The 25162-nt window shown below is 34.8% G+C and overlaps 1 protein-coding gene across 3 annotated transcripts; it reads left to right on the top strand.

The window, feature by feature from the left end:
* Window positions 1-517: 517 nt before the first annotated feature.
* Window positions 518-19846, top strand: LOC110785214 (alpha N-terminal protein methyltransferase 1). Of its 3 annotated transcripts, none has more exons than XM_021989651.2 (9): window positions 518-716; window positions 844-950; window positions 1060-1204; window positions 6330-6388; window positions 9309-9428; window positions 10213-10314; window positions 14392-14446; window positions 16176-16273; window positions 19472-19846. In XM_021989651.2, the coding sequence occupies exons 2-9, from the start codon at window positions 879-881 to the stop codon at window positions 19595-19597; spliced, it is 777 nt and encodes a 258-aa protein (XP_021845343.1). In that variant the 5' UTR covers window positions 518-716; window positions 844-878; the 3' UTR covers window positions 19598-19846. The 3 variants fall into 3 exon arrangements, with proteins under 3 accessions (XP_021845343.1, XP_021845342.1, XP_021845341.1); XM_021989650.2 differs by having other exon boundaries at window positions 800-950; XM_021989649.2 differs by having other exon boundaries at window positions 523-716; window positions 810-950.
* Window positions 19847-25162: the final 5316 nt, after the last annotated feature.

Raw genomic sequence — 25162 nt, 5'->3', positions numbered from 1 at the left:
ACAAAGATCATCACCTCTCCAGTATCATCACTGATATTACTGCGCTTCTTAAGAGAAACTGGGATGTCTCCATTTACCATGTGAAGAGGGTTGCTAACAAGGTGGCTCATGGTCTTGCTGAAATGGGTAGGAATATGAAGACTGCTATGGTTTATCACTTTCAGCCACCACCTACTTTGAAGGATGTTTATGAAATTGAATTGGTGGAGCAGGATGAAGCAGTCCCCTAATCCTTGCGATGCTTTATGGATGGAGTATATATTGCTAACGTCTAATGTCTTATCTTCTCCTAGTTTTATTCACCTTTTGCTAAGCTTGCATAGTTCTAACATGAGCTTTGTGGCCTTTACTAGTTTTTGCGTTTGACACAAAGCTATTTTCAAGCTCTTTTGTAACAAACTCTATATTTTCGAGGCTGATGTCCTCTAAGTAATCAATCTTCGTTTCTGTTTAAAAAAAAAGGTTTTATTTTGTATTCGCTGCGTTTTGCGTTAAGAGTACCATTTGGACAGTACTCTCGAGTTTAATAATTCAGTAATTGATAACCTCGGCGAGAACGACTCCCCAGGCTGCCCAACAGCGCCACCGGACCACCACTCCTTCGCAAGAATCTTAACTGCTTGAAGCCTGCTAACGAACTTGCGGCGAACTTCGGCCAGAAGATCTGGCTGAGTGGCACTTTTCTGGAATTCTTGCACTGACGTTCCCAATTTAAGGTAACCTAATTTTAAAATTCGAATTTTCTAGTTAAGTATCCAATTCCTCATTGCTCGTTGCTGCTTTATTATCCTCATTTAAGATTATTCTAGGGTTTTAAGCTCATTATGGAACTCGCTGGATCAGACTCAGATGGCCGCGAATTCACAAACGCCGCCGAGATGTGGAAGGAGCAACTCGGCGAGTCTCACAAGAAAATAGATTGGTATCGCAACGGCGTTGGTTATTGGCAAGTCTGTCTCATTATTTTGTCTCTCCTCCATTACTTGCTCAATTTAGTTGCTCTTTTTACCATTTTAACAAATTTCTGATGTTTTTTTATTACTTTATTTTGTTTTGAAGGAAGTGGATGCGTCAGTGGATGGTGTTTTGGGTGGATATGGGCATATAACTGATGCTGATATTAAGGGCAGTGAAGTTTTTCTTAACTCGCTTTTATCAGACCCTTTGCTTGACAAGGGAAGGAGTCGTCATCTTGTTGCTCTAGGTATGCTTTGTTTCCGGTGGTTTTTATGCTAGTTGTATGACATTGTGTTGCTTTTGGCATTGAATGTTTCAGGTGGCCTTTGAAATGATTTAACTTATAACTAGTTTCAAGCCCGTGCGACGCACGGAACTCCCTATTGTTTTGTTGTTCATATTGAAGTATAACTTTGAATTACTTAAGTTGACACTAAATTCATCACAAAAAGTTGTTGTATTTGACTGTAGGAGAAGAAAATTATAAAAATAAAACTTATAGAAAGAACAGTTTGTTTTAAAAATTGATTTTATTTAATAATAATGTGTAGAATTTACAGGAGTCTTTATTATGTCTAATCCTTTGAAGCTAAATCCTTTGTACAATACATAAATAAAGTTTTAGAATTACATTATTTTAAAGTTATACCAAACTAATAGATAAAATCAAACAAATTAGTTACAATCTAAAAAGTAATATGTCCAATGTGTTTACAACACCTAATATAAGAAACAAAAACATTTTATCCTTGTGTTGTTGATGTCCTGCATTCCACATCCAAGAGCCTATTCCTTGGCCATGTTGTTGATGACTCTTATTCTTTTCCTTTTAATCTGCAAAAAAAGGGGTATTAGTTTTCCATTTCATACATACGAAAGATAACTCTTCTTGATCCAGTAGTGAAATTGTTATTTCCTTCAATAATAACTATTCCCCAAAAGTTGCATCTTTTTATTAGTGTCGTTAAATATTCAACCAAGGGTTCTCCAATGTCCATCTTAGATTGTAAGGATTCATTGGGTGTTCCTCCATCTAGAAAAAAGAAAAAGGTATTAATACAAATACTTTTGACTTGATGTAATCAAATTAAACATTTTCGTGTCGTGGTTCACTGTCCAGTTTCAAAATTATGTTCCTTTTGAAGAATGGTGTATTGATAGGACTCGACACACTGCTGAGGTTGTTTGCATTTGAGGGTTTTGTTTTAGGGTATATATTCTTAGGCTGGATTTTTCCACTTCATTGGTTCTATATTTCCTTTATATTGGCTTCTGGATATGCAATTTTTTGTACTTCAAACTTCAAATTGACTTCTGTTTAGTGGATATAACAGATGGCTCACAAAGGAATTTTAAAGAGTTGCCTCATCTGTTTTTATATCAGTTCAGATTGGTCAGAAATTCATTTATATTTTGGCTTCCAATCGCAATCCAAATTTTTGTATATGCATTTTTTTTGTACTTCAGACTTCAAAATTAGTTATGTTTTGTGGATATAACATATGGCTCAAAAAGGAATTTTCACTCTTTTTTTCCAAATATCAGTTTAGATTGGTAAGAAACTGTGTTTTAGTTGATCATTTGTTGTATTTTTTTAATTGTGAAATGTCTCATTCTGTTTCCTAGACGATACTGATCTCAAACACATTTCTGTAGTCAGTGGTACGTGCTTTTTTTCTCGCTATTCAGCCTGCATTTTCTCTTCTAGGAAACCTATTCATACCCTTTAATGGCATTACTCCCCTATATAATCAATGTTTTTGCCTTTACTAAGTTCTGTCTAGCTTTTACCTGTTACACTGCCAAAATTCCTAAACAAAACACTCCCAGTATTAAATGCAATCTACGACCTTTTCTCCATCAAATCAGGGTACTCATGGCTCACAAAATTTTAATTTTCATACTTTTCACTGGAATCTCCAAAACCATATCAGAAAATTACCCCTTTTAATATATTCCAAAGTAGAGATCATTATCACACACATCTAGACTATAAAACGGCAGATAATCCATCAAAAGAATCAGAACATTACCTGAAAATGCTGCAACCCAAATCAGTTGTAGCCTCTTGCAAATTCCCAGAACACCTGACAATAAACAAAATCATTTGTTTCACGTCGCCGCACCATTTACAGAAGTTCAATAAAACATCGACGAAACCTCAGAAGAACAATACCAATCACACCCATTTGACAATTACTCAAGAACAACAAAACCCAGTTTCTCGTCCCACTTTTACATAAGTGACATAAATTTATGCAAACACTATTCCATTTCACTCACTACTCAATCATTAGTTTTTTCCCTCTTCTAGGAAACCTATTGCATATCCATTAACTCTACATTCCCCCTATTTAATAAGATGCCTGATTTTTTTTTGTTTTAATTACCCCATTTATTATATTTCCAAATTAGAGACCATTTTATTAATTGTTAATCTCATTTCAAGAGAGATATTATTTAATTACTTTATATAATACATTTTACCAAACTTTATTAAAAAAAGGCGAAACGTACATGGAATGATCTTCAAAGTCAGGACTTCGGAGGTGAATATCATTTTTGGGCATTAAATGTTTACATATCATAAGGAATGATGGATATAATGGTCCATGAAAATCAAGATTACCTACAACCGAAACCTTCCTATTATCCCGAAACCGTTTTAAAAAAGAAACTACCTCAATATGGCCAACCCAGATTTAAACAACCCTTTTATAACTTGTTCCAGTGAACCAAAATAACCACGTACCAACCTTTTATAATTGAAACCTTCTTATTATACCGAAATTGATTTAAAAAAGAAACTACCTCAATGTGGCCAACCGAGATTTCAAAAAACCCCTTCTGTAAATTGTTCCAGTGAACCAAAATAACCACCAACATTTTTTACAATTGTGCGTCTATTATTTTAGTGCCAGATTTATTATTTAAACTATTAAGTAATCTGGCAAACATGTTTTTAATTTTGATTTTGTTTTTTTATTAATAGTTGATGGTTTATCAATTATTCTGTCTTGTATCTATTCCTTTGTTAATTGTTGAATTTCATAGTACAATTTATCACTACACCGATCATGGTTTTATTAAAAAATGCATTCGATCAAATTATTGCAACAATCTTTTCATTAATACTATTGTTCCTAAGATAAATCAAAATCAAACTTACTGAAATTGCTTTAATGGAAAATGATTGTACTGGTTTAATATTAGTTTTTCAAACAACGAAAATAACCAAGTAGGATTAACATGCTTACCAAAATAGAATAGAAAAATGGCAGGTATTCCACTTTGATCAATGCTACAACACTTAATTTCTGTGTAACAAAAAACAGAAAATATGTTACATTTGGAAAATAGAATAGGAGTTATAGAAAGTTTGCTGATTCAAATTGTAAATCAATCGTGTATGTGAATTAAGAAGGCAATAAACATGACTAACGGACATTAGAATTATGATTCTTCAGAATGATAATAAAATCTACTCTGGAGTACTTTTTTTTTTCAAATATGCGATACAATCGAGTAACTTACATTATTAAGCGGTAATCATGTAGTGAATTTTTTTTGAAACCGATTTCTTATGTATTCTGTTTGTAAGATTTTTTTTTTGACAAAGTTTAGATAAGCGGTTACCGTTTTATTGAAAAATTGAAAAATAAAACCAATTGAATCGCCACTTTCAGTCTAAATTAGAAGGCGTTTTTTTTCATAAAAAAAAAACCCAATCGAAAAAATATAAAGCCAATCTTAACCAAAATAAATAAATATCAGATTTCTTCAATGGCATGATCCATCTCGGAACACCATTTTCTTTGTTAAACTTTATCTTTTCAAAAGTTTCATAACAATATAAGACATTCCCTCTTGTAAAATAATAAAAAATAATAAAATTTAAAAATAAATCAGTTTGGAAAAGAGAGTTTACCTGTTAAACATTGGGCTGTAAAGGGGAGTTGTAGAACGGAGCTACCCTTGGGAAATAATGGAGCTGTCTTTTATTTTCTTTCACTTCAAAGAAAATCCCCAGGAAAGATCCAAACAAACTTTGATAATCGGATTTTTTCACGCCACACACATCAAAAATGTTGGGATGAATTCGTGAAGCTAAATTTGGTTGGATTTTTTCACCAATCGGAACATTGAACCCAGAAACAGAATAGGGTAAATCGTACCTAAAATTAAGATCACCATCGAAATAGGAGAGATAATGGCGGAGATGAACCGAATCGACGAAATCGGAGCAGATCTATTTTTCTATTTTGAAATGGAACTCGTAATTTGAGATAGGTTTTAATGAAGATAATCGATGTTAGAATTGATGTGAATTAGTCGATGTTTGAATTGATGAGTTGAAGCAAAATGCGAAGGTCGGAGGAGAGAGTTGGAGGAGAAAGTCGGAGAGAAAGTGACGGTAGGTTTTTTTTTCTTTTTCTGTAAGCGTTTCTCTTTTTTTTTATAAAAATAAAAAATATAATAAAATATGGAAATTTCAGGAGGGGGCCACGTGGCTCTCCAACCTCCCTGCTATTAAATATTAGAATAGATGGGATGTTACGGATACTTGTTTTACAAGTAATTTCTATGGTCATTTCTTGCAATGTAGAAGTATACGAATAAGATTTTAAAGAATGGCTTTATATAATACTTATTCAAGTACTTGTTTAAAAGAGTAAGAGAATGCATGTTAGGGGAATTGTTATTGTACGCAAAAATAAGAGGTTTCAAGCATTTAAGGGACTACAAAATTTGACCTTGGGGTTTTTAATTATATATGTGAATTCATGTGAATTGTAATTAGGTTTTATGTACCAGTATGCTTATGACTTCAATGGATAACGTTTGATGAGAGATGTTGTGATGTGATTTTAAAACACAAGTTAGCTAGGAAATGGAACAGGTTCACCTTTATTTAATTTCATGATTCTTCGTACAGCTGGAGAAAAGGGTATCTAATTATCTATTAACATGCATACTTTTTATAGGAGAGTCGTGAGCATGACCTGTGTTTAAGAAAACTGAACAATGTGACATAGTTGAGTAAAGCTGGAATTTGTTCAATATTGTTATGCCAAATGACTGTAAAAGCAGTGCTAAAGTAATCTTTTTTTCTTAATTGGATATTGTTTTGCAAACTGGTCTCTTGCTATTTTTCTTAATTCACATTTAGGTTGTTAGACTATGTGCTTTTCAAGTTGAAATCCTCCCGTTATAGGGAATAATACTAATATAATAGACAATTAGTTATGTGTGAGTGGTGCCTAAATTTCAGTCCACATCTTTCTTGTGTTAATATACATCCTTTGCAACTTGAAAATCATGCTCGGGCTATTGGTTTTTTTAAGTGATTATCCTTGGATTTCTTGCTGCAGATTGTGGCTCCGGCATCGGTAGAGTGACTAAGAATCTCCTTATAAGATACTTCAATGAGGTATATTTGCTTTCCTATTTGGTTGAGGAATTTTGTTTGGCAATTTAATTCCCCCTAAAATTTAATAGTTCTTGAGAGATGAAAAAAACTTATATGATCTTCCTTATGAAATTGACTTGTTGTAGTTAGAAGAAATAAATTAGTGACCGGAAATCAGCCGGTTGCTGAATGGTCAATGGTTTTGTACAAATTCATCAGATACCAAAAACCAAGAAGTTGAACCTAATCTCTGAAAACGGTGATACATAGACTCATTCTAGCTTAAAAATTTAAATACATGTTAAATGAATAGTAAGTTAAAGGAAATGTTATATACCCAATTGTTGCATGATCTTTTTGAGTGTGGTGAAATGGAATTATGAGTTATGTCAAGAAACTCAGTCGTGCTATTTTATATAGGTTGTTTTTCTTTTGAGACTTTGGTCTATTCAGTAAATAAAAATGGATTGACTTGCTATTGTCAAAAATTGAAGATAGTCAAAACATAAAAAATAAAAAACAGTTGGAGAATATGCAAATTCGGTGACTCTTGGATCTTGCTAAATATCCAAAGCATAAGCCGCCTAAAAACACTGATATTTACTTTCCTATTACGGAGAGAATTTAAATTTTGCACTGGGAAGCTAAGCTTTAGTTGTTAAGCTACTGTAAGATCCGTTTAAGTTACTGTAGGTCACTCATGTTCGTTTGACACTCTTACCTCTTTTATTTGAATTGCTATAAATTTTTATTCTTTTCTTTTCATTTTGGAATTTGGAATATAGCAGAATAATATCTGATTTTGTTGTTTTAGTGGTAACATCTTCTCAAACAACTTAGGGCCTGTTCGGCAATGATTTTGTTTCCTGTTTTCCGTTGCGTTTTTTAGAAATACAAAACCAAACCTGTTCGTTAAAAGCGTTGAAAAAAACAAATCCGGTGTAATTTATTAAAACCGCAGCGGAAAACTTGGAACCATAAAAAGTGGTTTCGGATTTTTCGATTTAATAAACTGACTGCCCCTGTCACTGCACCGCCTCAACTGGAACCAGAAATCTGCCCATGTCACCGCCTCAACACTTTCCGTTTAATCGGATACCTCCGGTATCTCCGTCGTTCGCCACCACCGACCAACACTTTCGCTGCAGCAACTCATGTCTTTTGACTACTTTGCTGCTTCTTTTGAATCCTCTAATTTCATTCTACCCAAAAATTAAATTTGCCCAACTCTTTGAATTACTGAAGACGAATTTTCATACCCATTTATATTTTGGTTTGTGGCCTTTAGCCTGATTTGCAGAGGGAAAATGTCTAAAAGAAGAGGAAGAAAATTAAAGCACAGTCACAAACTCACTGGAAGTATTTATCTGCTCTTCTTTTTGGATTTGGTAATATATGGACTAATATAGAGTTTGAAAGTTCGGAAATAATTTGCCTGTTTTGTATGCTCGAAGGTATAACAATAAGCAATGGAGTTATGGAGGTAGATTTATGGAGGGAGTTGGAAGACGGGCACTGAGTTGAGAGGAGAGAAGTAATACTGATCCAAAATTTATTTTTGTTTTTGAAATTTGATAATACCCCACTTGAGATCCAAAGTGCTGTACACTTGTACATAGTACTATTAATTTTACAAAGTTTTTTTTTTTTTTTATTGTATATTGTACTCATATTTCAATGTAGTTTTATTTTGGTTTTGAAAACACATAATAATGAAACGGAAATCAGTTTTGAGTTTTCTAAAAACAAAAAACTGAAAATCCACAATGATACCGAACGAGCCCTTAACTGCTCTATGTGAACGTTTCTTCATAATCTACCATTCATAGTGTGTCTCTTACTGCCTTACTGGTGGATGAAGAATTAAATATTACAATGAAGTCTGTTTAGTATGATTACATTGTTCTGATGTTCAGGGGAAGTTGTTCATTGCCGGATGACATACTTGTAAGCCTTTCATACTACAGTGATAAAGAAAATGTTAAAATGTAACACTGTTGGGCTGTTGGCTAACCTACTTAAGTTGGAAAATTTGAAAACTACGAATAAGTAAAAAAATTATGCTCTCTCCGTTCTGCGAAGACCTTCCAATTTAATGTAGCAAGAAATACCAAGGAGACGTAGTAGTTAGTAGAAGTTGGCCCCTTTTAACCAAAAAAAATGGCTAGGGAAAGAAAGTAGCCATAGTTAGGACAAAAAAGTGATTCTTTGTCGCCACAAATATAAAGACAAAGCATAAAGATCTTTGAGGAATAGACTTAAACGGAAAATAGGAAGTTCTTTGAAGAATACAGGAAGTATATGTTCCACATAATTGTTGACGTATAGGAATCATGGTATCATTGAGTTTTTCTACAATGATTTAAGGCTTTGTTCTCTTCACCTAGTCTGCTTTGATTCTTCCTTGTCTTATCTGAATGTTTTTTGTGAGTACTATTTGCTTTTTATGGTATGGTCTGATCTGATTTTTCTGGTCTAATAAGCAATAAGAATAAGGTGAAAAGAATAGATCCTACAAAACATCTTACACGCACAAGATGTATAATAAATTTATTATGCACCAGAGTAACTTTTATTCAGTTTTTTGTAACTTTTATATTAAAAAAAATGATAGATAAAATTTTAAAGGGTTAAATGATTAATATTATACATTATTTAGTGATTTTGAAGAAATATTTTTTATTAAAATTAAAAAATATATCACTAAAAAATAGGTAACTTTTACATATATAAGGGTAAATCTTAAGCATTTTGAGTTAACTTTTGCTCCGGTGTAAGATATTTATTGTACACCAAATAAGAATTTGTTTATACCCTAAGTGTGTGAGTGTTCTAATTTGCTGTGTAAGTTCACATTAATACTTGTTGAATTATTATAATTTACATCCAAATTACTTGCCAATAAGTAGTTAATTTTCTTTATATTGTTGATCTATACTAGGTGGATCTGCTTGAGCCAGTGCCTCATTTCTTAGAGGCAGCACGACAGAGTTTGGTCCTTGAAGGTGTAACTGACACAGACGAGCATAGAGCTATGAATTTTTATTGTGTTCCCCTCCAGGTACTTTTAGTTAATCAAATGTCTAGCTTTACCGACTTGTTTGAACATTCCGGTGTGAATCAGGTACATGTCCATTTCAAATTTCATATAAAATTGGATTATTTAGTCCAACTCTCGAGCTATCAATTACCGGTATGAATGGGGATAGAAGTTTCTCCTCGTATGATATAGGAATGAAATGAAGTAGAAGTAGAAGTGGGAGCTTGGGATCTGGTTTTTTTTTTCTAGTGATCGTTGTAGCCTTTTCTCTTTGTGTTAATTACAATAAATACTCTTGTACTCCATCCATCCCAGATTAATTGTAACACTTCTCTTATAAAGTTGTCAATATTATATGCAACAATTTACTCGCTACTTTATAAAAAACGTAAAAAAGAAACCCCACTTATACCCTTCAAAAAGAAACGACCCACTTCCCATTTGCTACAATTAACAAATACCTCATTATCAACTAATGCACAATAAAATATGAAGTTAATTATTTTGCATTAATTCTTGCAATAGTCATAGTGATTCGACTATTCTGGTATGGAAGGATTATATTTTTTGTTTCTTGAGAGATACACTAGTGTAGTTTGCTGATATTGTGGCTTACTTTGGTAGAGTTTTCTTTGTACTATACTACTATGGTTAGAACATGCTTGTATGTGATATGAGTTGTTCGTATCTATTGATGCATCTTGTTGTCTACGTTTAACAAGAAAAGGATGCTCCAGTTTATTTAGAGATGTAAAATGCCCTAGTTTTTTGGTTGAGTTGATAACATGGCCATGCAATGTTTCAGGAATTCACGCCGGATTCTGGAAGATATGATGTCATATGGGTCCAGTGGTGCATTGGGCACCTTACTGATGATGACTTTATATCTTTCTTTAAGACTGCCAAGGTGAGTTAGTGTTTGTTGGCTAAATATAAGACTGAAGATTCTTGCACTCTGACCAAAAATAAAGGAATGACAAGGAAAAAGGATTGAAATGTTAGGTAATTGTTCGTCTCTTATTGATATGATTTTCGTTATGATTTAGAAGATGGACAAAGTTTGGTGATGTCGAAGTCCTACAAAATTGGACACATGTGAGTTTCTTTTCATGAATTACATGTAATGAACTAAATAGTAAAGGTTATAATGGGTAGTGCAATTAGTATCTATGCTAGAAGACAAATTAGGTGTTTAGAGTAGAGAGGCTATAAATAAGGGAACACTAGGTTTAGAAGGCATGTTGAGAATTTTTTAAAGCTTAGGCTTTGGAGAGTGGTGACCTCGGTGACCTCAAGTCACGAAACCTGGAGATTGGTGGCCTCAAGTCACTACCTTTTGTATCCTTTTCAAGTAAATATAGTTCAGCCATTAATTTTCTACTCAAAATTATCAACTCATCACACTTGGTATCAAAGCTGTATAGTTCTGGGTTCATCTGAATTTTTGAGTTAAAAAAAAAAAAAAGAATCATAGAAATGGAGGTCGCCGAAGAATATGCAGCATATCAAATGCAAACATGGATTCATGAGGAGTTTGCGTACATCACACGTAAAAGAGATACAGGAATCGCAGTTTTCGAAAATGAGCGGAGAATCCGCTGAGGGCTCCAACAGTCCAACTTCCGGAATTTAATGGAAGGAATTTTGATGGTTGGATCCTGCAATTAGAGGATACCTTCCATTTTTTCCGGTTAGATGAAGAGGCAAAGTTAAAGGTCGCCATAATATCACTTGACGGCGAAGCGAAGCGGTGGTTTGAATGGGAACACCAGCGTTGGCCGTTCTATAGGTGGCGGGAATTGAAGAATCAGGTGAGGCCGTCGCTTTGGTTCTTCACCAGCGTTACGGGCACACACAACCAACTACGACAATGTTAGATGACAAGGTGGAGCACCAAAATTTCTCCTTGAGCCACGGTTACGGTGGACCCACTGAATTTTACAGGTGGGGTTAGTCCACAAAGTGGAAGCGTGGTGGTGCCAAATAGAGGAATCAGTAATGTCTTTCAACCACCATCACGACAAAAATTTAAAGAAAAAATGGAGGAGGAACTCAAGAAGTTCAAAGAAGATTTGAAAAAGATAATAATAGGTGAAGCATTATCTCCATTCCGACGAGAATTGAAGCAGATTAGGGAGGAGCTTGATGACAATGAACATCAAACAGATCTGGTGGTGGGGAATTTCACAACCAAGCCACAACTTTTGAGGTGGTGCAAGAGAAAAGGGAGATCGGAAAAAGTAGATCCGGTAGATTATTATTATTACCATAGTTTGGAGATGGATATGTTACTTGGGTTTTCAATGTTGATGGTTAAGAAATCTTTGTTGATGGAAACAACCACAGTGGTGGAGAATTGCTAGAGTTAGTGGATCCGGTGGCGGGTTCTTAGCTGAAGAATGTAGTTTTGGTGATGGAGCTGCCCTTTATGGTGGCCTGGACAGGGAAAGAGGGAAATTTGTGAAGGGTGAGTCAGGAGCTAGTGGTTCTAGTGGGGACCCGGGTTACTCCGCAGGTGGCTGCCAGGGTTCTGGAGGTATGATTGGTGGCGAAAGGTGGCGCATCAATGGAGATTTCCTTAATATTTCTAAAAGAGTGGTGTGTGGGAGAAGCTTTGCTGAGTTGCTCATTGGCTTAGGGGAGAAAACAAGTTTAGAAGATGCTATTAGTAAAGGTAATATGGTAAATGGGCTTACTGTTAACCAAAACAAAAACAGATTATATGAGGACAAGGGAGTTGGTGGCGGGACCATGCTTGCTGCTCACCACTCATCGTTGGGGAAGATTCCAGAGAAATTCAAAGAAAATGATGAGTTGGAGCTAGGTAACATCAGAGTTTTGATGGAAAATCTTGGCATATTAAGGCCAAACATGAATGTGTTGGATTGGCCCGTGTTAGCAATTGGCAATTTAAAGCCCACCTCTTCCAACCAATTTCTAAACCCATTTTACTCCACTTATATTTTAAAAGAAAACCCTTCTTACTTCCCAACCCTCACACTTACAACTCCTTCAAAGGAGGAGCATTACGGTTCACAGAGGCTGATTCTAAACCCAACCATCCCACCCATTCTCCCAAATCCATGTTTGACTACTCTCACTCAAAACCCACTTTTCCACCCATAATCAGTTTATCCGTTCTCAATCACTTCATGGTGCTTTCCATGATCTTCATGTTCATTTCACCTTGCCACTAGAGTCACCAAGATACTTCATCAACCAAGACCTTAAGGCTTGAGCTTTAGTGGAAGCCAAGCCAGGAATTAGCCCCGCCAAGCCAGGCATTAGACCGGGGAACGATAAAAATGATTACTACCAAGGCTTGCAATTCAATGTGAATTACTACCCACCTTGAAGACAAGGTGGAAGTTTTAGGGGGTCGGTATTGTAATGAACTAAATAGTAGAGGTTATAATGGGTAGTGCAAGCTAAAAGACAAATTAGGTGGTTAGTGAAGAGAGGCTATTAATAAGAGAACACTAGGTTTAGAAGGCATGTTGAGAATTTGGTAAAGTTTAGGCTTTGGAGAGTGGTGACTTCAAGTCACTAAACCTGGAGATTGGTGGCCTCAAGTCAGTACCATTTGTATCCCTTTTTGTGTTAATCATCTTTGAAGCAAATTAATATAATTCTGCCATTAATTTTCTACTCAAAATTATCGGTTCATCACATTACACTAAGGTTTGGTAGTAAAATGATGGTTGGTATTTGTTTATTAAGTGAGTTGATCAATGTGAAAATAGGTTGAAGTCTTTATAGTGTAGAATTAGGGAAAATACAAACTTATGGGAGATTATTAATTTAGATCAGGGCTGCTTCCTTTGTCCTTACCACAGCTCATGGGCCACCGTCATGTCCCTCATTATTTCCCCAAACAAAGTGTGGAAGTCTAAGCTTAGACCTCCACCTTTGATGGTTGGATTTAGCAATCAAGGCACATTTTTTCACCAAAACTGTAGCTCTAGGCCAGATTTTGCTCAAAGTACACTTTGATTGCGTCATGATTTCATCTCTCTGTAGGGAACGTAGGAGATATATATTATGGGTCAAACAAGAAGGATATGCGGATTTTTTTAACAAATGTGCATCTTTTTGACTCAAAAATGATGTGCATCTTTTTGACTCAAAAATGATGTGCATCTTCTATTTACCTTCTCCAAAATACCAAAAAGTTATTTCAGCTCAAAATCAGAATAAGCACATTCAATAGAAAAAATATGCATACTTAGTTTAAAAAATATGCACATCAATTCTTCTCATTTTCTCTTGATTATTTTGGGCTGGTGGTTGATGTAGTAGGGATCATGTTTTGAAGTAGGTTAGTGGAGGGGGTCAGTTACTGAAGGAAGATGGTGGTGAGGGTGGTTTCAGTGGTGGTCCAGGGTCGTATGTGTCCATTTGTTGGATGGTGGTTGATTGGCTATTTGTGGTAAGTGGTAACTGGTTGTGGTGTCTGTGGGGAAGGGGAGGGTGGGTAGACATGGTGTAGGGGAGTTAGGGTTTTGTGAAACCCCTAGTGGAGGGGTTTAGTGGAGTTTGTTACAGAGAAAAGAAAACTCAGAAAAACTTCAACCAAACACCATGTAAAGGAAAGAAGAGGCTTGACACATTTCCCTTTCTTGATACCCTTATACCAAACAGCCCCTAAGTTCGAACTCTAGTATAAACACTATATGTTATCATTGGTAGTGCAAGTTTCTTGATGAATGGTTGACATGGCATGTTTCTGGTGCAGAGGGGAGTTCCACATGAAAATATACTTGGGTAGGAAAGGATTTAAAAAAAAAAGTATAATTTTCTTGTGTTGATTTGGGAAATCTCTTTAAATCTCTGGGCTTTAACTCTCTAGGCCTCTAACTAATATGTTAGTATATTTCCTTGACATGGAATGTTCCAACTTTTATTCATTTTAGCTGGTTTTCTTTTGTCTTGTTTGAAAGGTATTTTCTCACACTACTTTTTTACTTGTTGAATTTACTATCAGGCTGGTCTCAAACCAGGTGGATTTTTTATCGTTAAGGAGAACACTGCCAGAAATGGTAATGACATTCTTGTTAACATTTATGTCCTTATCATGTTGATGCATTACGTTTAACAGACTGTTCATTTCGTCGAAAGCTTGCTAACAACATTATTCTCATGTTATCCTTTTGGTCCTGTTTATGCTTTTAAATGTATTTTCCTAATTTTCTTCTGACATCTCTTGTTTTGGATAAAAGAACACGGGAAATTTTCTTCCGTCATCATCTTCTTCAAATAAAGAACAATCATCACTATAATAGATTCATAGGCTCATAGCTGTATCCATTATTGATCTGTACTTATCTCACCTTCTTCTATGAGTTGTACTCTATTAGATGCCACAGATGATGGAAATCAAAGTCTTTCTCCTTATTCTCCTTTTATTTATTTGGAATCTCCTTTTTTCCATTGGACTTTCTAATCAAATTTGTCACAACACTCATAATGAGACTTTTTGCATATTCCGCAGTGTTCGAATAATGCTCATTTTCTCAACTCATTCTAAACAAATCCTATCATCACCTTTATTTCCAATAAACACTTGCTTGAATTTAGCCTACCTCACTACCTCTTAAAGAGATCTTGTATCTCATCATCTCATGTAATACAAAGGTCCTAAGAAATTGCTTTACAAATCAAAGGTATGCTAGAATAAAGAAATACACCCTTTACTAGCTATAATATAACTCAATTATATAGTCGCAATGATTACATTTTATAGGTTTGAAAATTATGTTCCAACTGAATAAAAACGAAATGAAAGTCTTCAGAAAATATTGAAACTGACAGAACTTGGTTTCTATGAAGTCTATGTCCTATTACTCCCATATAACTGAGCTCACATAATGCTAGTGAATATTAGAAAATTAGACTCCTTAATCTAGCTTAGTACACGCCAATGTAGAGACTAAATCAAGTTGTATCCTAACCTTTATAAAGGCGCTGCCACTGATAACATATGTATCTTGCTTTACCAACTTTCCCAAAATAATTAATGCCACTTAGAACAAGCCCGTGGCTAAGAATAATGAAGCCATGAGACCTTTGCATTTGAACATATTAATTTTATCCAGTCACCTTGCTAAAAACGATCCATTCATTATCATTACCACATTTCCTTCGAAGAGGCTCCCTCAACAAGCGGGGTAGGGGAGGGGTCGGTCGGACGTACGCAACCTTACCCTTGCAATTGTAGAGAAGCTGTTTCCAATTGATCCATAAGCGATAATAGAACGGGACAACAATCTTCTACTTCATAGAAAGGAAGTGTATCCCAAAGGCAAGAGAATAAATGAATTTTTGGGTCCATTTGAAATGGACACAACCTTGCTAAAAACAATAAAAGGGACATAAAATAGCTTATAAGTTACTGCAAGGAAGCCTAAATTAGAAGCTTTGTTAAATAAGACATTTGGTACTTGAGCGGTTGCACCCGCATTAAAATCCAACTTATTTTGTAGTACCGTGTGCATTATTTAGCTTTAAAAGTAGCCTTAGTATTTAATGGCGACCTAACACCTAAATGATGGGTGATAGTTGACAATCTATACTCGATTATGTCATTTTACCGAGTCTTAGGCTAGATAAAGGATGATGGCCCTTTCAAAAAGATAATTGAAGGTTTAAAGTGCTGTTTTATGAATTTTGTTTATTGACTAGAATCTGATTGGCCTCAATGCCTCATTTTATGGCTTCACATAGTCCATTGTGCTTTTGTAAAGTGAATATTTTGTCATCTGCTTTCAGGGTTCGTGTTAGACAAGCAAGATTGCAGCATAACAAGGTCGGATTTATATTTCAAGGAACTGTTCCGAAGGTGTGGGTTGCATCTCTACAAAGTTAAGGTATTGTTTACATAATCTTTTTGATTAACAAGGAATGAAACAGTATTTATACGACTAACACAGCTACGGAAACAATTAAACCCCCTTTTATCCTAACCCTCTTCCCCCCCCCCCCCCCCCCCCCCCCCCCCCCCTTTCTTCTGTTTTCTCAACTTTCGAGTGACAAGTAAAACATAAAAGTGAACACCATGGTAATCAACAGGCCCAAGTTTTTCTTTCCTAATTTTTGATTCATTATTATATTTTGGTTTTTCATATTAATAATGTTAACCCTAAATCTAAAAGATTGTAATTTGTGGTGACGCATGAGAGAGAGAGGTTGTTGGAGAAACTAGGTTTTTATTACTTTTTTTTTTCTCTTAGTTACTGTGTGTCCAATATACTGTTTCGGGGAAGTTACATAAATATAAATCATATCTTATAGAAGTACTTTTTAATAGCATATAGTGGGAAGTTTTGAATGACATGCAGAGATGGATAGTATTTGAAATGAATGACCATATACTCCCTCCGTTCTTGTTTATTAGTCCCCTTTCCGTAAGTTTTTTTATTAGTCCCATATAAAATCTTTCCTTATTTGTTCAACCATTATTCCCCTTTTACCTTTATATTACAATTGTAATTCCCTTTTCGTCCCAAATAAATATACAAGTGGTCCCTTTATTTTCTAATTTAACATCACTAAACACTCCATCTACCCATATTTTCTCCTATCCACATGGGTGAGATTCTTTAGAGATTCACATACAAGGTGTCCTTTTAGTGGATTGTTCAATATTCCATAAGGGATTAATAAACAAGAAGAGAGGGAATAATAGTATTTATTTTCCATCAACTTTTTTAGCTAGTTAATTACTCATTTCAAATATTACTCCGTGTATTTATATATTTTTGAACTGTATGTTTTATTTCCTCGTATATTTTTCAACAAAGACGTACATTCTCCTTCTAAAGATTTTAACCCTGGGCATGGCACACGTTACTAATATACCTTAAGAAAAGCCTGATATTTTTCTTAGGTGCAGTACAAGACCAGAGAGTCTTCTACAAGACCCGAGAGTCTTCTACATGACCCTAAGAATACTTGTCTTCTAGGTACTCCCATATGAGGGCAATGACATGCATTTTCCGATCAACTTTGTAACGTGTTTACAAGTGTATGGGTCCATGCCATGCATGCATCTCCCTCTTCCATTCTTTCACATACATGCACATTCATTCTTGTTCACATACAGGCCACCAATTCACTCTTTACCTATATATCGTGTTGCTCTCAAGGTTTTGCTTCTCCAAATATGTCATGGTTTATATAGTTTCTTTGACCATCAGGACCATTCCATGGACATTCCTTATGGTACTAGCCTACTAGGCATCAATCCGTTAAAGGTTGCATGTTTCAAGAGATAGTGGACTTGGGGAATTTTTCTTCTAATTTGAATCTATGAAAATAAGTACAAATTGATATGTTTGTCCCCTGGTTGCTTTGCCCATAAAGAATTTTCATGAGAAAAGAATTTCAACTCATTTCCATCCTTATCCATAAGTTGCCTTTTCTATCTTTACCCTAGTATTGAAGTTGAACCTTGCTTCAGATCAGGAAGATCTTCTTTATTGATATTAGGACCTACGTGTGTTGAAATTGATGGGGAGGAAAATAAGTGAACATTGTTAAATGTTGGAAAGAATAAGGAAAGGTCAGCAAAATAATTTGTTTTATTTTATGTAAAATGACTAGATTTAAAAGAATTAAGGGTGCGTTTGGTTCGCACAGGGTAAACGGAATGGAATCAAGAATGGGATAGAAGGGGAATGGAAATCATTCCCTTTGATGTAAAAAATTGTTTGGGATGGTTTTATTCATTTTTCATTCATCTCCTCTCTCACCACCCTTTTGTCGCCGCCCGCCGCCGTCGCCAGCCCTCCGTCCCCTTCTCCTCTGACACCGTCCCTCCTACTCTCTCCCCCTCTGTCGATGTCCTATCCTTCTCTCCCTCCCCTTGTCGCCGCCACTCCCTCTCCCTCTGTCGCCGTCCACTCCTCCCCCTCACCTCGTCGCTGCCACTCCCCCTCCCCTCGTCGCTGCCACTCTTTCTCCCCCTCCCCTTCGTCGCTGCCACTCTTTCTCCCCCTCCCCTTCGTCGCTGCCACGATCTCCCCCTCCCCTTCGTCGCCGCCACTCCCCCTCCCTTCTGTCGCCGCCCCCTCCTTTTCCCTCTCCCCTCTGTCGTCGCCCCTCCCCCTCCCTTCGGCGTGGCTGATCTGAGCAGGCGTGTATGTGTCGGTGTAGATGGTCGGTGACGGTGGTCGGCGATGGTGAAGGCAGCCGGAGCTTGGTGGTCGGGTGGTCGGAGTTTAGATCTAGGGTTAGAGGAGAGAGAGAGGAGGTGGGGGAAGTAAAGAGAGGAAAGGGAATGCAAAAGTCTTGGGGGGGTGGGGAATAATAGAGGGTTTTAGGGTAAACTCAAAAAGAAAAAAGGGTAAAGGGAATGATAAAAGAGGTCTAACAAACAACAACAAAGGGAATGATTACAGTCCATTCTCATTCCCTTTGATTATTACCCCCAACCAAACGCACCCTAAGAATTTGCAAGTTGCTGGGATATACTAGACATGTGTATAGAAGGGATAGAAGAAGCTTTCTCTGTTCTTGCAAAAACAAAGGAGGGGATTTAGTTGGAATGTAGTGTTTGGTCCAGGATTGATTTTTATCATCTAATCTATGTACTCATATTTTAAAACAAGAACTTTTGATGTCATATTGCTATGTGTTGGTCCAAACTTTTACACATACGCATTTTATAGTCAGTCTTCCTTTACCTTAACTCTTAGTTACACCAATGAATTTGCAATAAAAAGTTATAACATGATATGTTGCACCTCCCCATTTTACTTCAACAACTTTCAAGAAATTCCGAATTCACCATATTTTTGTGTTTTCAAATTTAGTTTTCATCTTTCCTTATTACACAGACGTACTAGATCGGTTTTTGAATTAAAAACTTATTCTGCGGTGTCCAAGTGTGATTTTTCACGACATTCTGCAGTATCCCGCCTTCCCCTGAATGATCGGTGTGGCAATCCTAAAAGATAAGAGGAGAACCAGCCTAAAGATCGATAATTAATCCATGAACGAACTATAAAATTAAAAAAATAATCAGACATATCAACTGTCATGCTTATTTGAACATGCTATTTCAGGATCAGAAAGAATTTCCAAGAGAACTCTTTCAAGTAAAGATGTATGCATTGACCACGGAAGTGCCAAAGAGAAGTCGTTTGTCTAGATCGAAACAGCATGTTAATCAACCAAGTATCATCAAGTGAAGACATTCTTTAAGATGATATCTGTTTTGGTGTAATTTTTCACTCTTTATCGTTTAAGTTCCTCATTTTCACTAGCAGTGAAAATTTGTAATGTAAGCAAAGTGCTCGCCCTTGATGTGCAAGGTAGCCCGAGCGATGTATCGAGTTGCTATTTTGAATATATTGTAGTATTTAGAATGAAAGATAAGCATGTTCGACTTTAAAAAAAAATTCCTTAAAAAATTATTAGTAATTGTTTTGAGGAGTCAATTAAGTTTTAAACATTGAAAGTGAATGTTTAATGTTAATCTTAACCGGAGTGTAGTGTCCCTACTTATATTTTACACGGGAAGGGTTAAGACCTCGTCCTCAATCAGATCTTGTCACATGCTTTAGGTACCAACATATTTGGGTAGGATGATTGTTTTCCTAATGATAATCACAATATGCTTAGGGTCCTAAAATTTACTTTTAATACAAGGTTCTGGAGCGGGACTGATTGGATGAAGTATCTCTATAGTGGTGAGTTTTGTAAGCAATTGGGTGTAAAACTTGCCTATTGGAGTAATTTTTCTATTCTTTTCCCACTGATGAGGTTTCTTTTGTTGGCAAGGAAATTCATCTATTGACGTCTGTTTGTGGTTGAAGAGGTAAATATTTCTCTTTTGTGAGTGTAGTTCTTTTATTCTTCGATAGTTAGGAGTAGGGTTCTCCAAAACGTAATAACCTATTTGACGAATTAGACAATTTAGATGACCACTTGGATTGTGCTCAACTTGATGAACTTGCTTGTGTTTTTCCTATATGGTGGTGCGGAAGGTTGAAGAGAGTAGATTTGATGATGATTTTCTTTAACGACACAAATTTGCATGATATGTTTGTGTGTTGAATTATACTCTACCTTGAAGAAGAGTTCATTAATTCGCTTAGAAGACATTTAATTTTAGTGTTATAAACTTAACTAAATCAATGTAAAACTTATGAGACTTTTGTTGGTTTAGTTAGCATTTAGAAGTTCATTTAATTTATCCTAAAGCGAATTGTTTTCAAAAACTAGAAGGGAAAAGTTGATATCATTGAAAGTTGGATATGATCACCTAGTTCTTGATCAATGTTGACAGATTAAGAGATGTTAAAGAATGTAAATTTACGTGTTAGTCAAATTAGACGGCTAGTCTTGATTAAACACCACTGAAACTTTGGATGATAAGGAATGCTTGATCATCTAAATGACAAACCGAGTAATAGAAGTTTAGATTGCATATTCAAAGGTAGTTATTTTTGTTCTTGACCAACTAGTGAGCTAAAAGTATTATTGCTCTAAAATCAAGACGATTTGAAATCGGATTATTATTATCGTCTTAAGAATTAATTAAGGGTTTTTTTCTTTGGTAACCATATTTGCAAATTCTCAACGGTAACAGAAAATTTGCCATATTCACTCAACTAGCATTGTTTTTTAGAAGTTTTTCTATGATAGCATCATTTTTTTTTATTAACATCTAATAAACAAATTAAAAGAAATTACTACCTAATAAACAGCTTAATAAAATAAAATGTCCAAAGTGTGGTTTTCTAACTAAACCATCTTTAAATTATCTTCAACCCCATTCTTCCAATCAATCCTAGTAATCACTTAAGTAAATTCAAGCCAGTGCCCCAGCGAAAATGAAACGGAGAAGGTGAAAAAACGGCTTCTGGTGGTTGGCGGACGTCCACTTTGAAGGTCGGAATGATTGAGGGAGATTGATTGAATGTTCCCCATTGATCCGAAAGCACCATGATTGAGTAGATGTGAGATTGAATTGATTGGAATGAGTTTGAAAGATGGTGAATTAGGATAATCTTTATTTAATTAGGTACTAATTGCAAAAATAATGTTACCATAGAGAAACTTTTAAAAAGTAGTGCTGTTTGGGAGAAAGTGAAAAAATAATTGTTACCAATGAGAATTTGCAAAAGTTAAATGTTATCAATGAGAAAAACCCATTAATTAAAATAAAAAATTGAGTAGATGTCAACTTGTATCTTGGGCAATACATACCTAGTCAAGTGAGAGTTCGAATGCTCTCATGGTCTAACATTGACTTTTGAGTACCTCTAAGATCTAGGTAAATTAAATGACAACAAAATATGATAATGCTTATAAATTAAGATCATAAGAAAAAGTTAATTTGTTAATTTTGAGGTTTGGACTAACTCAATATGTCCTTTTAGATAATAGATTTTATCTATAATAACGGACTAATTGTTTAGAATATGTTAATATGTTACTCCATATCTTTATAAAAAGTAAAAACTAAATTGGGTTTTGGACATGACTCGGATTCTTGACTCAAATAACAAAAAGGAATTTTAGTAAATGTTGGATTATAATAGTTATAACTTTTGACCTGTTAATTATTTTGGGTTGAACTGACTCTAGATGATGGACTGAGGCAAAACCTACAGATTGATAGGTCACGGGTCACATAATTCTTAGTAAAACTCTAATTATGACTGATTTAGTGTTTTTACTTTTGGCTATACAGGTTTTACTTAAGTTATCCGATGGAGAACAATGAAACTATCCTTGGTGTAAGTGAACTCTAGGGAACAATTCTAAGTGTGGGTAAAGACTATTTGGGAGGATAATTATAGGTGTATGACAACTCTAGTAAGACTCTTACATGATTTGTGGCTTGGACGGGTAGCGGGACTAGCCTAAACTTACTTTCTTGTCCAACGGGCTTAGAGTAGAAAAACCATGTGTGTGTGTGAGAGAGTTCCATTCTATAAAACAAAGTAAAGAATTAAAATTAAGAATGTCAGAAAGAAACAAGTTATTTGTCTTAAAAAGATAAGTTAATAATGAAAGTGAAAAGTTTTATACAATAAAAAGTCAAGAATCCAATGTTTTTCTATTACCTACAAAAAAAAGTACAACTATAACTGATTAACAAGAAAAAATATTAAATATTAGTTTATAAAAGAGTCGGGCGGGCTTTGCCCGCAACAAACATTAACGGGCCGGGCTTAGCCCGCCTAAAATTTCATTTTTTTTCTCAAAATTTGTTGTCCAAGCTCGCTATTTAAACGGGGTGGATGGACCGAGCTTAAAGGGTTATCCGCCCATGATCAACTCTAATTTAAACTCTAGGAATCCTAGCCGGTGAAATATCTAGGTGAATTTAGACTTTTACAGACGTAGAACTTCTACATGATGACAGAAAGCACAACGCTTCTAGGGGTGAAAGACTCGATGAAGATTCTTTTTTGACTCGAATCGACTAGATTTTATTTCCTCAAAATTATTAAGCACTTTTTGATTATGATGAGTGATTTAGATTAATCTATTACTCCCTCCGTCCCACATTACTTGTTACACTTTGCTTTTTCGTCCATCTCAGATTACTTGTTACACTTCTAAATTAGGAATGATTCCACAAGTATTATATTGTGTCTCTCCTCACACTAAATTACTTTGTCCCCACCCCCTCTCTCAGTCAATTAAAAAAAATACCCACTTACTCCTATCACATCTAATTTTTCAATAAAATAATGATTGATAACCAAACAACCACTTATCACCTAAAATATTGTGCAAAGGTAAATGTAACGAGTAATTTGGTACGGAGGGAGTAATTAGTTCATTACGATTTTCAAAACCAGATTTGTAATACCCCGTATTTTTAATAAATTATAAATATATATTTTTTATATTTATAAAGTATTTTCATAAAAATTTTAAATTAAAGTTGTATTTAATTTTTTTAAATGCATTTTTATTGATTAAAAATATTAATTATTTTTAATTGGAGAGAAAATGATTTTAATTTAAATTCGGTTTAAGAAAATAAAACAAATTTAAATAAGTCAAGCCAAGTTCAGTTTTAAATTAAAGTCCAAACGAATTTATGCAAGCTCAATATGCATTTAATGAAAGCTCGAAAGGGGAAATCCAAATCCTAGCCCATCCTTGGTGACTAAGAGCATGTGCATTGTGACCCCTAACCGCTATACCCGGGTACAACCAGCTCTGACCGTACCCCCAAAAAACGGCGCGCCTGTATTGTTTGTTCTTTCTTCTGGAATTTTATGTTCTTTTTTATATTGTTTGTTCTTTTTTGTTGAATTTTTCTGTTCTTTTTTGTTTATTTGTTTGTTCATAATAATAATCACCTGGTTAATGTTCATAATGAAATTGTTCATACTTTTTGTTTTATTTGTTCATACCTTTTGTATTCTTTGTTCTTTCTTATTCTATTACTGAGCATCTTTTAAACCCTTGTTCTTTCTTTTTAACCTATTTGTTTTCTTTGAATGTTCATCATTTTCAAATGATTAAATGTTCATTTTAAAATTAGTTGTGATCATCATATCAAATTACTTACTATTTTCATTTTCAACCTACAACAATGAGAAAATTGAAACAGTAAAAGTCAAATATAATGGGTTAGTTATTATAAGGGATTACAAGGTTTTTCTTAATGCAACAGACTTATTATAAAGAATTTATTACATAAGGCATCCCATCAAGTCTCACGACTTAACAGTTAACACTAGCACTGTGGATAATATAAGCCATACTGCACTATTCTTTGTTGCTTGTAATAACTTTATTAATCCTCTTCTCAAATTATTATTCTGTAAAGAAGGTGAAGGAGACAATCCAGGTTATGCTACTTGTGACCATATAAGGTGTTTACATGTTCGAACCAAAATCATATATGAAGGACGGGATAACATTTTGGTTAGAAACCGTAAAGGTCAAATATTTTGTTCAAATCACACTTCATACACACATTCAAAAGTATAAGAACTTGAGACCACATCAAAAGCAAGATTCAAGATTGAAGATATAGAAAAATAAGTTGATGATTTCTTCCAATATCTTGTAATTCAAGTACAATTTTACATAAGCAATGCCTAAAATGTTCAATGGTAAAATATGTTATTTGACATGTTTTAATTTCTCAATATATGTAAATATAAGTTCAAAGATATAGTAATGCAATAACTAAGTTCATTTTAAAATTAGTAAATACTCATTTCACAATCAGTAGATAAATATTCATTTTTAAATTGGTTGAATAAATGAGGATTGCTAAATAATTAGATAAACATTCATATTCGAATGAGTAGATAAATATTCATTCCAAATAAATAAATAAGTGTTCATTTCCAAAATAGTAAATGTTCATTTCCGAAATAGTAAATATTCATTTCTAAACAAATAAATAAATGTTCATTTTCGAAATAGTAAATGTTCATTTTGGATGGAGGTACAACCAGCTCTGGCTGTACACGGGTACAACCAAAAATTTGCCGACTTTAGGCTCATGTCAACTTGGTTTTGACACTTAGATGATTGTACAATGTTGACATTTTGCTGCTGTTAAGTGGGCTTGGCCTTGACATGGGTCAGAAAATTACCCCTCGGGCAACCTCATTTGTGGACCCAAAACACCATTGTTTTCACGCTTAAAAATTGCCAACAACATTGTTTCCATGAATATTGTTGGCACTTTTCCCAAATCACCCACTTGTAGTGATTCTTTTTTACTTTGTTAAAATAGTTTATATATAAAAAGTAAGTGAAAAAAT

Source organism: Spinacia oleracea, chromosome 2 (genome assembly GCF_020520425.1).
Source record: "Spinacia oleracea cultivar Varoflay chromosome 2, BTI_SOV_V1, whole genome shotgun sequence".
NCBI classification, from domain to species: domain Eukaryota; kingdom Viridiplantae; phylum Streptophyta; class Magnoliopsida; order Caryophyllales; family Amaranthaceae; genus Spinacia; species Spinacia oleracea.
Note: the sequence above shows the minus strand (reverse complement) of the source record. Positions and strands in the feature narration are given on the sequence as shown.